This window comes from Microtus ochrogaster, chromosome 22 (assembly GCF_000317375.1).
Source record: "Microtus ochrogaster isolate Prairie Vole_2 chromosome 22, MicOch1.0, whole genome shotgun sequence".
NCBI lineage: Eukaryota > Metazoa > Chordata > Mammalia > Rodentia > Cricetidae > Microtus > Microtus ochrogaster.
This window is the reverse complement of record NC_022023.1, coordinates 2757611-2774252: the sequence shown is the minus strand read 5'-3', so window position 1 is coordinate 2774252 and position 16642 is coordinate 2757611. Positions and strand designations below refer to the sequence as shown.

Below are 16642 nucleotides of genomic sequence, written 5' to 3'. Positions count from 1 at the left end.
CCACCCCCCGCCACTGTAGCAATGGTCCTTAGACTTCCTGTAATCAGGTCTGTTACCCCAATGGGCTCCAAAAGCTCCTCCAGGAAGACATCTTGGTTTGCTTTGTGCCTGGGTCCCCAGCTTGGCTGAGGGCAGGACACCAGCCTAGCCCTATTAGCCAGGTTTCACCCCTGTTCTGAAGTGCTCGGGACACACAGTGCTGGTACTGCAGGGGTCACTGAGAGACCCTGCTGAAACCTGAGGAAGAAAGTGAGGGGGACACTAGCCCAGGGAAGGCTCACTGAAGGCAGTCTTTGAGACCCAGACAGGTGACAAACAGCAGGGGTTCAGGTAATGGAAGCTGCTCCCAAGCCATGGTACAGCCTCCGAGAAGGACGTCCACTCACCTTAATGGCTTCCATGACAGGCTCATACAGGTCGGGGAAGCCTGGGAACCGAAACACCATGCAGTGGACCAGCTCCGCCAGCTGCTCCAGGCAGCTGGCCCCAGAGTTCGAGTCCTCCTTGACTAGAGAGGCCACTGTGGGAGGAATGTGAGGGAGAAGCTGCAAGAGAAAAGGGGGTTAGTGTGAGTGCCAGGCTACCCATGGCGGCTCGACTGCAAGGCGGGGCCTCGGCGGATGGAGGGGGCACTCATGGGACCTGTGTCCTCCTTCACTGTATAGAGCTGAGCGCCACACAGTCATCTTTGTTTTTCTTTAATATTTATTATGTATACAATATTCTGTCTGCGTGTATGCCTGAAGGCCAGAAGAGGGCACCAGACCTCATTACAGATGGTTGTGAGCCACCATGTGCTTGCTGGGAATTGAACTCAGGACCTCTGGAAGAGCAAACAATGCTCTTAACCTCTGAGCCATCTCTGCAGCCCCCAATGCCATTTCTTTATCTCAAGAAGGCAGGCCTGTCTGGGAGCTGGGAGAGCAAGCACCTGTAACAAATTCCTGACTCCTGACCTGGAAGAACTGTAGCTGTCACCAACCAAGGCCCTGTCACCCTACAGTGTGCTGGTGAGAGTCACACATCCTCTGGCTTCTGCTTCCCACCTCTACAATAGACCTAGAGCTTGGCCTCGACAATCCCAGCTCCCGTCTCCCAGGTCTTGGGTGGAGGAGAGCACAGTGGGGCCCTTACCAGGTGGAAGGCCTCGTGGGAGTGCTGGAAAGTCAGGAGCATGTACTTGAGGACAGACAGGGCGGCCCCCCGAACAATGGGGTACAGCAGCTTAGAGAAAACCTGGAAAAGAGCTCGTGTCAGGGGTCCCCAGACCCAGGCTGCTACCCAAAGCCAAGCATGGCCACAGCTGACCCAGCAACAGGCTGACAACGCAAGAACACAGACAAATGTGCCTCGGAGCTGGATGGAGCAATGCATGGTGAAGCAGGTAGCCAGGGTTGGGCGAGCGATGGGTGGGCAGACATGCCCTGGGATGAGCGCTCGGGGTAATGGAGCTATGATTTGAGGCCCAGAGAGGAGCAGCAAATTAGCCCCGTCACACAGTGACCCCAAGACCCTGCACCCCACACCTGCACTGTGCCCAGAAGAGAGCAGCGGGAAAGGCCACAAGCCCAGGTTTGGACAGAGGCCACCAACCTTCTCGATTTTGGCGAGCGAAACCTCAATCAGGATGCTGAACTTCTTCACGGCAGCCAGGCCCTTCAGCAGCGCAATGATCCACCTGTCAATGTTCTTCCCCAGGGGCCAGGACACCCAGTCGATCATCCTGGTGAGGGGGGTGACGGTGACACAGAGGAGGGGACAGGGGGTGGGACAGGGGAGGGGGACAGGGGGTGGGACAGGGGAGGCCCAGAAGCCAGAGTCAGGGAGTCCAGGGACTGACCATAAAGTCCTGACTCACACCCTCACAGCGACAAACGGGACACTCCTGGAAAATGCAAACGAGCCCCGCACCCAGCAGAAATGGCTCCCAGTCCTCCAGAGGGAAGCCAGACTCTTTCACCCACTGTACCGGACCACAGGGGAGAAGGCACTGCAGTCTATCCTGGCAAAGAGCTCCAGCCTGGGCTGAGAACTCTGGCTCCACCAAGTCCCTGCTGGGGACCAGGGCAAACCACTTCCCCTCGGAGCCTGGACTTCAGCTGCAAATCGAGACAACCCCCCCCCCCCCGAGAACTATCACATAGGAGGGCAGCAGCTAGACCCTGCCTGCAGTGTCCCCCACCCCCCCCAGGACCATGTGCCCGACTGAGCATGGGCTGGTATGTGGTCAGTGCTCAGGAACCAGCACCAATCTCAGGTACTCAGCTGACGGTGCCACCATGAGAATAATGGCCCCGATGGACGTTCCCATGATGCTGTGCTGCACCTCAGGATGGCTCACTTTGACCTAATCCTCAACACATTCAAGGATGTCCAGTTTAGAGCTGAGGAAAGGGAAACGAAGCCACACAGTCGAGAAGCCTGAAAGACAAGCCCCCTCCGCTTACACCCTCACCCACTAAAGACAAGAAACCCGGGAGAACCCTATGGAGATGGTGCCCTGTGCATTGGTACAGGAAGAACAGCGGAGGGAGGCATGCCAGATTGATGAAGTCTGCACAGGCCAAGGCCTGAAGAGAAGAGTACAGGCCGCCTAGTCAGAGGTCACAAGGCAGGCAAGTTAAGCTAGCTCACGGGGTGACAACATTCAAGTGAGGGGGACGAACACCGATGCAGTGAGCCGAAAAGCACCCAAACTGTTTCTGATCTTTTCCAGACTCATAAAGTACACCAAAAACTACTTTCACCGTGCGTGCCTGTGTCTTCATGCGTGTGCTTTCACGTGCGTGTGTGCCTATAGTACGGAATCCAACGGACAGCAGGTGCCCTGCTCTATTACTGGTCTTCAGGGTTTCCCAAGAGCCTGAAGCTGACTGGTCATGGAACCCCCAGGATTTGCCCATCTCTGCCTCCTCAATCCTGAAGTCACTTGTATGCACAGCCATGCCAGGAGGTGGGTGTTTGCACTCAGGTCCCCAGGGGCAAGCACTCCTCACTACCGGGGCACTCCCTCAGCCCCTATCTTTATCATCTCATCCTACCATGCACCTCTGTTTTTCATACAGGGGGAAAATGAGGCCGAGGGTTCAGAGTCACACGCTAGCACACAGTCTGGTGGGATCACTGAGGCAGGACTTTGTCCTTTACAGCTAACCCAAGGCCAAGCAGAGGAGGACCGTAGAACTCAGAGATGAGCCTAGCCTCTGACCGCGGAGAGCCTGAGTCCCCATCCACAGTCAAGAGCTTCAGAGAGAAGTGGGGGGAAAGCCCACCCGCACCCACTAACCTCAGCACCCACCTGCTAATGGCAGTCAGCATCTGGGAGTCTGTCACACTGTCGTCATTGCTGAGGTTCCGGACCACACCATCCATGAGCTCCAGCGGGAGGTGCTGGACCACACTGGCCAAGGCGCTGGACGGCGGCTCTTCCTCTGGAACAGGGCTAGCCTCAGCTCTCCGTGCCCTCCTGCTCTCACTACTTAGGCAGATAGCACGTGGAGCCACCTCCCCTCCCCCTACAGCATCAAAGCCTCTGATTCCATTTAACACAGTCATTCAAAACCCTTCACTGGCATAAGCTGACAACCAGACGTGCAGAGCCGCCCTGTGGAAGAGCTCAGGCTGGAACTAGCCTTGGGAGGAAAGGACATCCCAGGTGCAGCTACACAAAGTGGGGGGATGTGAGAAGGCACGTTTAATGCCAAACTCTTGTGCAGTTGTACAGAAGACAGGCCGTGGTACAGAGGCTGGCCCTGGCTCTCTCCTCCCTGCCCCCTCCCCCGCACGACAGCCCTAAGATCAGAAAAATCACAGCCTTCAACTCAGTCATCCACGCTAGAATCTAAGTTGCTGGCTGGCAACTGGATGTCAAGAGTTCAGGAGTTGGAGAAATGGCTCAGCGGTTCTTGCAGAAGGATCGAGTTCGGTTCGCCGCATCCACACGGTGGCTCACAACCATCCTTAACTTCCAGGGATCAGTGCCCTATTCTGATCTCAGCGGACCAGGTACACACGCAGTGTACAAACATACACACAGGCAGAACACGCATACACGTGAAATAAAAATTTAAAAAATTTAAAAAAGATAGAGCCTGAGTTTAAGTATCGCCTGCAAGCTCCCCCACTGCCAGATGCTAATGACTCCAGACCAAGCCTTCCTGACCCTAAAGCCCAGGATCCCCCACCATTCTGCCCTCCCAAACTAATCTCATCTTCCGCCCCACGTAGTGTGCTCCCCGCATTTCCGGCCGCACCACGAATGATACCCACAGCAAACGCCCGCGGTAGATTTGCGCACTAAAACCAAGCGCCGCAGTCTGCCTCCGTGTGCAACTCGCACCAGATCCAGCCCGAGTGCCCTCCCCAGCCCGGGCTGCACACGCACCTGTGCAGGAGATGACGGCAAACAGCTCCTTGAGGCAGGGCAGGATGGCGGCGGGCTGCGCGCGCCACAGCTGCGCCAGGAGCCCGCTAACCTGCTGGGCCTGCTCCAGGAACTCCACGGCGCCCTCCTCGCCCTCGGCCGGGCAGCGGAAGCGACCAAGGCACCGCACCAGCTGCTGGCAGAAGAGCAGGCGGTGCGCGCCGTCGGGGACGCAGCGCGGGTGACGCGCCAGCAGCCGGGCAACCTGTGCGCAGATGGCGGGCCCGGGCCGCTCGCACACGGTGCGCAGCAGCTCGCGCCGCAGCAGCGCGAACACCTCGTCGGCCGCAGGCCCGTCCGGCAGCAGCTGCAGCCCCAGCTGCACGCAGGCCAGCGCGCGCGCCCCGGGGGGCCCCGCGCCGCCCTGCAACAGGCGCAGCACGCGGCGCGCGCTGAAAAACTCGGCGAAGACCTCGGGGTGGTGGCGCCCCGCCACGTGCAGCAGCTGGCAGCCCACGCGGCGCAGCAGCTCGTCCGTGCCACCCACGTAGAGGCGCGCGCCCAGGGCCAGCAGCGCCAGGCACTGTTCCCGCTCCAAGGGCTGCCGCGCCGCCTCCAGCACGCGACGCACCAGTCCTTGCTTCACGCTCGTGGGGTAGGACGAAGTCACCACGGCCTCCAGGATCTTGTCCATGACGGCCACACGCGGCTGGGGGCAGAGAGGGTGGCGCTCTGACACACACCCCGGTCTAGATCCCTGGGTGCTGACGCCGGAGAACGGCCACGGTTTTCTAGCCTGTAAAATGGCGCACACACACACACGAATATCTTTAGCACCTGCCCAGCCCCTGGGAACAGCTCTGGCTGCTGGGCGCCTTCTCACCTCGCTGGTGACTACAGACACTCCTGAGAAACGCAATAGTCTTGGGAAAGGCACTTGGGGAGGGGCGGGGACTAGGCTCCGCCCAAGACCCTTTTCGCAGATCACCGACAAGTTTAGAAACTTCTCTTGGAAAGTGCTGTACCACATCTCTAAGGCCCTACCACTATCAGACACCGGGCAAACTGCTTTTCCTTTCCGAAGTGAGCCACTCCCGGTCCTGCCAGACCACCCTCGCGGTGGATTACGTTATTATCAATTTGATAGGACCTAGAATCACCTGCAAGACCTGCTTCTGGACACACCAGAGAGGGATTTCTGCCTCTGGCCACCTGTGGGGTGTTATCTTGATTGATTTGGGATCAAAGACCCACCCACCATCCTCTGGGCTGGGAGGAGAAAGTGACCGGACCACAAGCCCTCATTGCCCTCTCCTTCCTGAGCGTGCAGTGACCAGCTGCTTCAAATTCTGCCCCGTGACCGCCCCACCCTGACTGTTACGCTGAGAAGGGAGCTGCAAGAAACCCTCGCTCCCTTGGGGTGTTTTTGTGCACCTGGAAAACTCTAGGCTAAGCCTGTTCCCTCTCCAGCTGCCACGGGTGAAGCCTATCATCCCAAAGGCCTTCACTGGCCCTCCCACCCAGCCTGGCTCCACAGCCCTTCACCCCAGGGCCCTCCCTGCGTCTCCAGCCTCAGCCCCTGCCCTTTGCCCACCCTGTTCTGGTCTCATGCATTCGGCCCCTCCTCTCCTCGCTTGATGGGGTGCTTTGAATGAGAACGGGCCCCCAACAGGCTCGCGGTGGGATACCTGGTTCCCACGTAAAGGCCTATTTGAGAAGTGGGAGGTGTGGTCTTGGGGGTGCCATAATACTGACTTTTAGGGTTCAGAAGTTAGCTTTCTCTGCCTCCTGCTTACCAAACAAGATGCGAGCTCTCAGCTGCTCCTGCTACCACGCCTTTGCTCACCCATCGTGAACTCGAACCCTCTGAAACCATCAAGTCCAAATTAAACATTTTCTTTTACAAGTTGCCTTGGTTGTGGCGTTTATCACAACGATAGAAAAGTAACCAAGACACTTAGCGGGCGCTCGGAGCAGCTTCACCAGACCTCCCTCCTTGCTTCAGACCTCAGAACACCCTGCCCAGCTCCTCTACAGCCCCTGGCAGGTGTCCGCCTCCCCACCAGTGAAGTCAAGGTTTGTGTATCTGCCTCCCGGCACCTAGCGGGTAGCTTAGCACATGTCAGGCTTGTGTTGGGTAAGTCAGGGCCTCACTGCCCTTCGGTATAAACGCCCTGCACACTGAGCCATCTGGCTCCGAGTCTCAGGCTGATATTCACAGGTACCGCTGGCCCACCCTTATCTAGCTGGCACCTAAGAGAAGACAGGGCCCTTTCTCTGCATAATCCTATCCTAGGCAAAAACCACAGTAGCTGCCTCATTTGCTGAGTCCATGAAAACCACCGAAGCTTCCCACTGCAGCTGAGTGAGGACAGCCAGACATTTTCTGAACAAGGGGTCAGAACACTTGACTCAGAACCTGAGCTGTTCTGGAACCAACTACACACCAGGCTCTGTGGAGATGCACACTTCTGTGTCCTGCCTCTGAACTGCGCCTACCATTAATTACTGCATGTCTTTCTCCAGGGGCCCCTTTTTTAAGTCTGTCTCGGGGTGTAAGCTCCCTGGGACAGGGACCAAGCTTATGTCTCAGTGGCTGGCATCTGCCACACCAAGTTAGAACCTTTGGAGTTCCATGGCTGTAGGGTACACTGTAGCCTAGATCAGTGGCCCCCAAATGCTAGCCTCGCCACCTCAGCATCAAAAGGCCTTTAGCCCACGGGCTCTTAGCATCTCACTGTGAAGTTCCATTTGTCTGATAATGCTGGGATTGAACCTAGGACCTCACACACCCTAGGCAACACTCCCACCTCTCAGTTGCTCAAATCGCAGGCATCAATTACCACGCCTGCTTCTTGGGGTTTGCTTATCTGTTTTCATTTTGTTTGTATGTTTTGCTTCTAGATGGGGTTTTACTTTGCAGCTGAGGCTGACCTGAGTCTCGTGGTGTCCTCCTCCAGCCTCTTCAGGGCTGTGATGGATTACAGGTGTGAGCCACCAGTGCCGGCTCTCATTGTTCTCTTTAAATAATGATTTCACCTTAGAAAAAGCAGTCAAATTGTCCAGGGCCTCCTCAGTTAGGCAGCAGGAGGATGGTAGGTGAGACTCCACGCTTACTCTGACAGAGGCCTATCTGGCATGCATTCTGGTTACCAGAAAGATTACCCAGCCCCTTGAACCTCTCACTCTCTGGGCTATGAAAAGGAACCAAGACGCCCTTAGCGTGGTGCCGGACGTGAGGAAATTCTCGAGAGACGCCAATTCCCGCTGCTCTAGAAGCAAAATCCGGGTCCTTAAGGAGGCGAAGCACAGCAGTGGAAGCAGATGCCAGTAGAGAGAGCAACAGGCGGTGCAAAGCGGGATCCAGCCTAGAGGCTGGGGATGCCAGGGTTGGATCCCCAGCACCACAAGAAGAATTAACAGAAAGTAGGAGGGCACCCCCCCCACCCCCACCACGTCACCCTGGGCCCCCTAACAAGGCAGTTGCTGTCATCAACCCCCTAGGCCGTGTAGACTAGTGGGTAGGTCATGCTTCTTAACCCTGGCTGCCAAGAAAGCCCAGAACGCACACTGCTGAGAAGGAACCTTAATCAATGAGACTCTAGCATCATGTATAGAGGGTGAGGGCAAAGGGCAGGCACAAATGGAATTCTGGAGCCAGGGAAGGTTCTAGAAAACGATTTAAAAAAAAAAATCAAAGTAGAAATGGAGACCTGCACTGTGTGACCTTGAATAAGGAATATATATATATATATGTATATATATATACATATATATATATATATATACACTGCTTTTCTCATTTTAAAAATGGGGATAAATGGCCTTAGATTAAACCACAGAAACCGAATAATCAAACACCCACAATTCCCTGCCAGTTTACCTGACACTACCTCGGGTGGGCCGCACTTGGCAGCTGGAAGCCCCGTCCTCCAGTACCACCCGAAGTTCCAATCCCCGGAGCCAGCCTTTCCCAGTCTTTGGCCTCTACACAAAGCACCACCCCTGCTACCTGCTCCAACTCCTACGCAAGCAGTTGGGTCAGCTGTCACCATGGTTACCAGTAAACCCACTCCGCGACATCCTGGATGCATTCATGCAAAAGAGCTTCGGAGGTTTTGACTTCACCTGACTCCTGGTCGCACACCAGAGAAGGAGGGCAGGTGTAGGGAGCAGAGGGAGACACGTTTCCAGGACACAGAATCAGCTGGCGTTCCCCTCCCCCCCCCACCCCGCTCTGCCCCCGGAAAGAGCTGTAGGCCACCTTTCTCGGAGGTGCAGGCTGGGTTACCCAGCAGGGATGGCGTGTCCACACAAGCTCTGAGTGCAGCCAGTCCCACACCAAGTGCAGCAAGCAGCCCTTCCTCCCTCGCTAGAGCCTGCATCAGGGACAGGGCAGAGGCTTCCCCTCAGAACTAGCACCTCAGCTTTCTCTCTGGAAAATGGGAGCTGTTCTGCGTCTGCCACTCCCAGGGTTGGGTCAGTGTAAAAAAGAAGAAAAGAAAAGATGGTGGCCTGGGCAGTCATGAGTCTCTCATTGGTCCTCTGTCGTGGAGAGAACATGCACTGCCAGCTGCCTCTAGGAATTCCCTCAGTTCATCTGTTTCCACGCTCCCCCGACATCAGTTCCTCTGTTTCCCTTGCCTGGACCAGGACAGGAGTTTTCTAAACCTCACTCCTCATCTGATCCATCCTCCACTAAAGGCACAAGTCCTGGAGGGTCGCAGTTTTTAATTTAGCCAGACACGGCCGCCATGGTGGTCTTGGTTATGGAGGAAGCAACTCCCTCACCTCTCAGCCTCTGAGACCCAAATGGAAGATGCATGGCCACTTAGTCCTTGGCCTTTTCCAGCCAGGGCTGATGCCCTTGCCCAGGCCCTGAGCTGTATCCTCACCCTGCCAGCCTTCCAACCTGGGTGCCCAGGCACATTCTGTCTGTATGTCCCAGGCCGCCTGGGAGAAGCAACACCCCTCCCAGAGGCCCTGGCCTTTTCATGGATAACCCCTGGCCTTTGGGCTGTGTGCTGACAGTTCCCTGCTTCCTCTAGGGGGGACCTGGCTCCTCTCTATCACCACCTGGGGGCTGTGGAGAGGGAGAAAGAGACCAGAGACCGAGACCCCTAGTGATCAGCTCAGCCTTCATCACCTCCTCAGCCTCTCTCTGGGCCCAACTCTCCCAGCAATGCCGTCAGATGAACCTCATTTCTGAAAAGTTCCTTCTTGCCTGGCTACGCAGAACCTCAAGGCGACTAGCCCCTTCCGACAAAACCCACACTCGAAAGCCAGGCGCTGAGGCTATCTGGGAGACACAACACTGACACAAGGCATGGATGGGAATTTGAGAAGGGTTTGTGTTTTGTTTTGTTTTGCTGGTGTCCTCTCTATTGGAAAGGGCTCGCCTCTTCTCTCCTGGCTGGTTCTGACTCATCCCGCAATGCCCAGTCTGCAGGCCATTCCCTGTCCCTCCACAGAGCGAGGCTCAGAGGTCTGGCTCCAAGGCCGCCTTGGCTTCTTCACTCTCTGCAGTCCAACTCCTCTCGACATGCCCTCTCACCCACCTGGCTAGGGCCTGATGCTGCAGGAAGTAGATCCAATCCTGTCCTGTACACGGCGCCCAGGATGGACAGAGGTGGCCGTGAAGGTGTGCCTAGCTATTGCTGAGAGACGCACACGACAGCAACACGAGATAAAATCCAAGGATGTGACCAGGAAAGTAGCTTCCAGAGACAGGCTTAACCTTGAGTGCAGTTCCTGCCCCCTCCCCTGCCTGGGCCTGGTCCTCAACCCTTGAGCATCTGTGAGATACCCCCACAGAGGCCACTGGACAAGACTGAAAGAGCCCCTAGCCACTCCAGAAATGGTCCACACAAGCAAGGCAGAGAAGTAGAGTTAAAAACCCTGTTCCTGGTTAGCCCCTAGGGCAGGTGTTCCCAGATGGCCTCCAAAGGAGGAGGGAGGGTCAGCAGGTTCCTGCCCTGTGCTAGGGATGGAGGGGGATTCACCTTCCCTCGGCCCCTCACATTCACACCTCACACCCTGACTTCCTTCCATGGGTGCCAGGGCTTCCTGGGGGCACCCTGGGGTCTCTGAGCTGCAGAATGTCCGCTTTTTAACTTAGTGCCTGACCAAGGCAGCCCTGAGGGCACCCTTCCTCTGGGAGGCCTTGTCTGGCCCCGAGCAAGGGTTTTGCTGGGGACAAGCAAGTGTCCTATTGCTGAAGAGGAATGAGAGAGAACACGGAAGATGACAGGAGCATTGTTCCACCTCTGGGACTGGCCACACTCAACCCCTGCCTCCAGAACTACCCCTGACTAACCCAGCCTTTCTGGGAGGAGGGGACACGAGTTTACGCTTCGGTTGTCCAATCTGCAAGGGTTGTCAAGGGATCCAGATTCCGTTAAGCTAAGACGACCAGGCAGCCTCTCCGGATCCTTGGTTTGTACTCTCGCTGGGGTCCCCTCCTCTCCCATCCTTCTGCCATCACACCCCTGCCCAGCCCGGACTGGGACTGGGGTTTCTCCGCAAAAACGATTGCCAGGCTTCGTGGTACTAGGCGTTTGTGCTCTCAGTACTGAAGGGGGCAGGAGCTGGCCCACCTCTATACTCAGTAGATGAAGATGGTTAGGGCTCAGAGAGGGGCAGTACTAGCCCAAGGTCACACAGCAAGGCCCAGAAGAACCTAGACCTCCCACCTCCCATTCTCCTGCTCTCAGAACCCTGTAGGTAAGTATGGAGCCCTGGAAACATCAGGGTGCAGACACTGTCTGCCCCCCACCCCTGCCACCAGCACTCACACCCAGGGCCCCCTTACCTCCTGGACTTCAGCAGGCCTTACCTCAGAACCCACTCCTGGGCGGGGCGCTCGGGCCAGGCTGGACTAGGCTGGGCCGGGCGAGGTCAGGGCGGGTCCTCCGCTCCCCTCCAGGGGGGTCCCAGACCTCAGGGATGCTGCCGCCACCGTGATGTCCAACTCCACCCACCCCGCTCCGCATAACCCCAGATGGACCAGGACAGTGAAACTCTTCTGCGCGGTGGCTGGGCTGCGGGACGGAGCGGAGGGGGGGAGGGGCGAGGTGCGGGAAACGGGGCGGAGCCAGAGCGGGGGCTACCCCCGCGGGCGGCCACTCGGGCCGCGTCCCCTTTAAGGCCAGCTGGCCCGAGGGTGGGTGGGGCGGGCCAGTCGCGAGCCGGCTTCCTGCGTTGCCTCCTGGGAGGTGGAGTCCGGGCGGGGGCGCACGGCGTCGCGAGGCTCCAACAGGGGGACTACAAGTCCCGGCGGCCAGCGCGCGGCCCGGGGTGCCCCGCCCGTACCCCCGCCCGGCCCACCCCCTGGCGAAGCTGCGCTGGCTGGAGGGGAGGCTGCGGAGCGAGGGCTGGAGGTGGGTGCGGTGCGCCGGGGGTGAGGGGACGCTCGGGACCCAGCAGACGCGTAGTGGGGCCCGCAGGGCACCTGTCCCGCCGTGAAATATCATCTGTTGCCGCCTCGATGGTCTCATCAGTGAAGTGGGGTGGCCCCGCCCTTGGCCGCGGGGGAGGGGCGCGTTTGGTGGTGGTGGGGTGGACGGAGCTGGTGGGGGGGACGGGGCTGGGGAAGGGCGCTCTGTGGGAGGAGCTTTGGATGGGTGGGGAGAGGGGCGGGGTCTGCAGATGAGCAGGGGCGTCTTGTCTGTCTGAGCCCCCAAGGGTCGGGTTGCAGCGCCCAGGAGTAGGGTGCTGGGTCAGGTGAAGGGGCTCAGGGTGAACCACAGGGATGACAGGGACCCCCTCCCAGCTCTGGCCACCCCAGGGCGTGTGGTTGAACTGTGGACCCGTGGATGGACACAGCACCGTTCTTTCCATGTGACTAAGAAATAAAGAGCCCATCCTCGGTGCTTAGTGCGTCACACACAAAACTCAGTCGACTCTCGCATCCCGCAAAGGCTTCGCCTCATCCGTTTCCATTTGAGGAACACGGGTGATAAGTTACTCGCCGCAAACGCCTTCAACGACCCAGCCTTTTTCTGCAGGCCGGGGAAACAGGTTGGGTCTGTGGTAGTGTAGGGAAGAAATAAACCTGATCTACCTGCCAAAGTTGTGCTTCGGGACGAGTTCCCTCGGCTCCTCCACGCGCTGAGCTAGAAGGCAACCCTCCTACGGTGTCTTCAGGCTGGAGGGGTTTGAAAGCCCTTTGTTTCTCATTATCACTGATGCGAGGCGTGGAAAGACCACGGGAAGAGAAAGGAGGTGGTTACAAAGCAGGAGAGCGAGCCAATATGGCTAAGGAAAGTTCTGCATGGTTGTTGGGAGTCTGCACCATCTTTAACAAAGCATTTCTGTACAAGCAGGGAAATAGCATCTGGCTGGGTGCTTTCTTCTTCCAGCCTACTCCAACCTCCCCCGCTGCGCTGATGGTCACAAAGTCCAGGGTCCCTTGTGTGAACTGAGTCTAGAAGGTACCTGTCCTCTCTTGCTAAGTTGGTCCTATGGCCTCTTACAGGTTGGACACAGCTGTTGGGTGTGCAGGGTGAAGGTGAAGTCTGCCCGACTCTCAGCCAAAGTCCATAAGCTGGTGACCTAACCGGGTTAGGTGGGGAAGCTGCTAGTTGACCGGTAGACACTTGGAACGCCGTCTTCTTTGAAATGTGCCCAGTGCCCTGCCCACTCCCCTCCACAATGGCAGTCTTCATTGCCTGACAGCCCAGCAGTCAGAGAGACCTTGTCCCAGGACTTTGATTCCAAACAGAAAATTCAAGTATTTCAAAATGAAGTGTTTCAAAAATATTTGTCTCCAAGACAGGGAAATAAATATTCCTGTTGGTAAATAAGTCTGTCAGGGAAGGTGGAAATGGTTCAAACTAAACAAAGTAAGAAAAAAAAAGTGTACTCTGCTTCCAGTCCCTGCCCAGCCTGTTTCTGGGCGTAGAGAGGGGCTTCCCAGCCCACAGCGAGGCCAGACGCCCATCTACTTAGTTAGCTGTGCTAATAATGCGCGGAGGGAAGGTGCTAGGAGCCACAGAAGAGGGAGACAGGAATTGCATATGCGAGGCCGGGCAGCAAAGTGGGATTTTTTCTCTTTGAATTCCTGGCATAGGGGATGGCAGAAGCCAAGTTACAGAGGAAGGAGATGGCCTGCCGTGGTCTATAAAGCAGAGCATCTGTTTCTCTGGGCCGAGGTGGCCCACTCCTTAACCCCAGCATTCGGGAGGCAGAGGCAGGTGGATCTCTTGAGTTCCAGGACGGCTGGGGCTACATAGAGAAACCCTGTCCTGAGAGAAGGAGAGAGAGAGTCTGATTCGCCTGTGCGATTCGTAGAGATGAGCATGTTGACTCATTAGCAGTTGGAAATGCTGAGTCAGCTGTAACCCTTATTATTCCTGCTCCAGTCTTCCCTGGGAACTGGCCACTGGCTACACAGCTAGGACACGGCAGAACCTACAGCAAACTTGATTCCGTCCAAAAACCATACACTGTCCTCGACCCCTAAAAGCCCCACTGGTTCTTACCGCCTACACTCAACGCACTGTGGCTACAGAAGTAGCTCTTGCCACGTAACAGCAGCAGATTCTAGGCTCAGGAGGAAGTGGCAGAAACATTCCCAGGCAGCCATATCTCAAAGCCTGGATCCCAGTGTGGAAGACATCAGGCTGTTCCCATGGGACATCTCCCACTCAGCGACTCCCCCGGCTCTGAACCTCGCTCACTATCTTAGCCTCCAACTGCCAGACCTATGACAAGTTCCAAGAACAGCCTGCACTCACCTGCTCATGCTTGGCCACATTTGCTTCTCCGCAGACACACACACACATCTCCCAGCTACTTTAACTACAAGCCAGGCTGGGCAGCTTGTTCCTATAGTCTGGGCCCTTCAGGAGTTGGGGGCGTGAGGATCGCTTGAGCCCCAGAGCTCCAGACTGCGCGGGCAGGGCAGCTGTATGAAAGCCTGACACACGAAAGAGGACAGAAATGGGAAGAGTGAACTGAGAGAGGGAGGAAAAGGATGGCTATCTTAGCCAGGCATGGTGGCACATGCCTGTGATCCCAGCATTTGGGACGCTGAGCAGAAAGATTGCTTCTAGGCCAGCCTGGGGTACATAGTGAGACCTTGCCTAGAGGAAAAAAAAAAAAAAACAACTTAAATTCTCCGATATGCACCTATCTCATAATAGTGGCATTCTGCTACATAACAGTTACCAAATTAGCGGTTGATACGACATTTTTTTCCAGATTTCCCTTCATCGAAAATCTTGAGTTGTTGCCCTTAGCCATCAGATGCGGTCCCACCCAGCCCACATACCGCGTTCGTTAGCGTCTCTCTGAGCAAATAAATAATCTTAGAAGAGCCGTCTTATCTTTTATGTATACTTGATTAGTCCACTAGTGATTGGGGCCTGGCTATTTTTGTTTCTGCCTTTTTGGTAATGTGTGCTTCTGATTCCATCACTCTGGAAAGCAGATATCAGGGGCCTCTATGAGGCGTTTGGTTAGTAGTTAATATCATGACCGTATGATGTCTCCATGGCAACAGGGAAAATGTCTGTAACACAATTCCCTAGACCAGCGGATCTCAACTGTGGGTCTTGACCCCTTTGGGGGCTGAACGACCGTTTCGTGGGGTCACCTAAGACCACCAGGAAACACATATTCACATTACGGTTCATAACAGTAGCAAATTTATAGTTATGATGTAGCAATGAAGATACTTTATTGGCCAGGTCACCACAGCGTGAGGAGCGGTATTGAAGGGTCACAGCAGGAGGACAGTTGAGAACCTCTGCCCTACACTGCCTTCCTTCCAACCACGCCCATTGATGACCTTCGCCTGAATGATGTAACGCTGAAGGCTGCAAAATGGTGTTTTTCTTCCATTCCTTCTGTATTGGTGTTCATTTGGGGTGGAAGAGTAGGTTGAGACAGGGTCTCCTGTAGACCAGGCTGGCCTTGAGCTTCTGCTCTCCCTCTCTCTTCCTCCCAAGTGCTGGGGAAACAGGCCTATATCCCCGTGATGGCTAGTGGTAATTGTCCACCAGATAGAATCTACAGTCACCTTGGAGGTGGGCCTCTGGTCATGCCATGGGAGGTTATCTGGATTATTTTTGTTGTGACCAAGGCAATTTAAGAGTTTGTTTGAGTCTGTCCAGAGGACTAAGAGTCCATCTTGGCAGTAGGGACAGCTGAGAACTCACATCTTGAACTGCAAGTCGGAAGCAGAGAAACCTCAAAGCCCTCCCCCAGTGACATATTATTCCTCCAGCCAGGTCAGACCTCCTAAACCTACCCAGACACCGCCACCAACTGGAGGCCAAGTATTCAAACATCCGAGCCTACTGCGGACATTCTCACTCCAACTACCACAAGACTCAGCTTTTCAGTTTCTTCAAGACAAGGTCTCACTATGTAGCCTTAGCCGTACTGGTCACTTTTAGACCAGGCTGGCCTCGAACTCAGAGATCCGCCTGCCTCCGCCTCCCGAGTGCTGGGATTATAAACATCTGCCACGACATCCAGCCATAAGAGCCATCTTAACGCTGGGTGGGACCTATCTCTTTCTATATAAATGGAGGAAGGGAACTGGGCAACAGTGAGCACTCATTTCCCTCTGTGTCTTGACTGGGCGCAGTGTGACCACGTGCTGTGCCTCCTCAGTGTGATCACGTGTTAGGCCGCAACCCCCGTGCTGCCCTTGACACGCGCGCGCGCTCACACACACTCTCACACTCACACACTCACACACACACACACACACACACACACACACACACACACACGCCGCACTGGGCTGTGTCCTAGAATCAGCTCCTCCTCTGGATTCTTTCAGTCAGGATAGTTTGTCACAGCCACAGGAAAAGGAACGAAGTCTGGACCAGGACCGCCCACTGCCTGGTGCACCTTCTTTCTCGTTCCCTGTTCCCCCTCACCCGTTTTTCTCTTTCTGCAGTGAGATTATGGACCCATTAAAAAAAATCCAGTGTGCTGAAATCTGTCGCTGTTTTTATTTTTGATACTCAGATTATCCTAAACCTGTCCTTGCGACCAGCTCCTGTATTCTTCTGACATGAACTTATTAGTCTTTGTTCTTTGTTATCTGGCAAAGGAAGTTCCGGGCTTACCTGGAAATTTCCCTTAAAAAAAATCCAGGAGCCATTCATTTCTCCAGGAAGCCCGTGGTTCCTCTTGTCAGAGACGTCCAGAAAGACCTGTGCAAGTCTGCATGGATTACATATCATTTCTAGGCTCTAGAATGAATGAGTGAATGAATGAATGAATGAATGATTGTCGGAGACGTCCAGAAAGACCTGTGCA

General features: G+C 55.7%; 2 protein-coding genes across 3 annotated transcripts in view; one reads left to right on the top strand and one right to left on the bottom strand.

The window, feature by feature from the left end:
- The window catches only part of Usp35 (ubiquitin specific peptidase 35), a 22108-nt gene extending 10626 nt beyond the window's left edge, over nt 1–11482 (bottom strand). Inside the window, exons 1-6 of one of the 2 annotated variants that reach the window (XM_005357555.3) lie at nt 11199–11482; nt 4385–5159; nt 3299–3431; nt 1594–1723; nt 1135–1236; nt 387–545 (exon numbers count right to left, since the gene is read on the bottom strand). In XM_005357555.3, the coding sequence (XP_005357612.1) occupies nt 387–545; nt 1135–1236; nt 1594–1723; nt 3299–3431; nt 4385–5057 (1197 nt within the window). In that variant the 5' untranslated portion in view covers nt 5058–5159; nt 11199–11482. The remainder of the gene's footprint in view (nt 1–386; nt 546–1134; nt 1237–1593; nt 1724–3298; nt 3432–4384; nt 5160–11198) is intronic. The other variant, XM_026784228.1, reaches the window with a different exon arrangement.
- A 214-nt stretch (nt 11483–11696) lies between these two features.
- Nucleotides 11697–16642, top strand: part of Kctd21 (potassium channel tetramerization domain containing 21) — a 17393-nt gene continuing 12447 nt past the window's right edge. The window contains exon 1 of the mRNA XM_005357554.2: nt 11697–11742. The gene's annotated coding sequence lies outside the window, so the exon portion shown is untranslated. The remainder of the gene's footprint in view (nt 11743–16642) is intronic.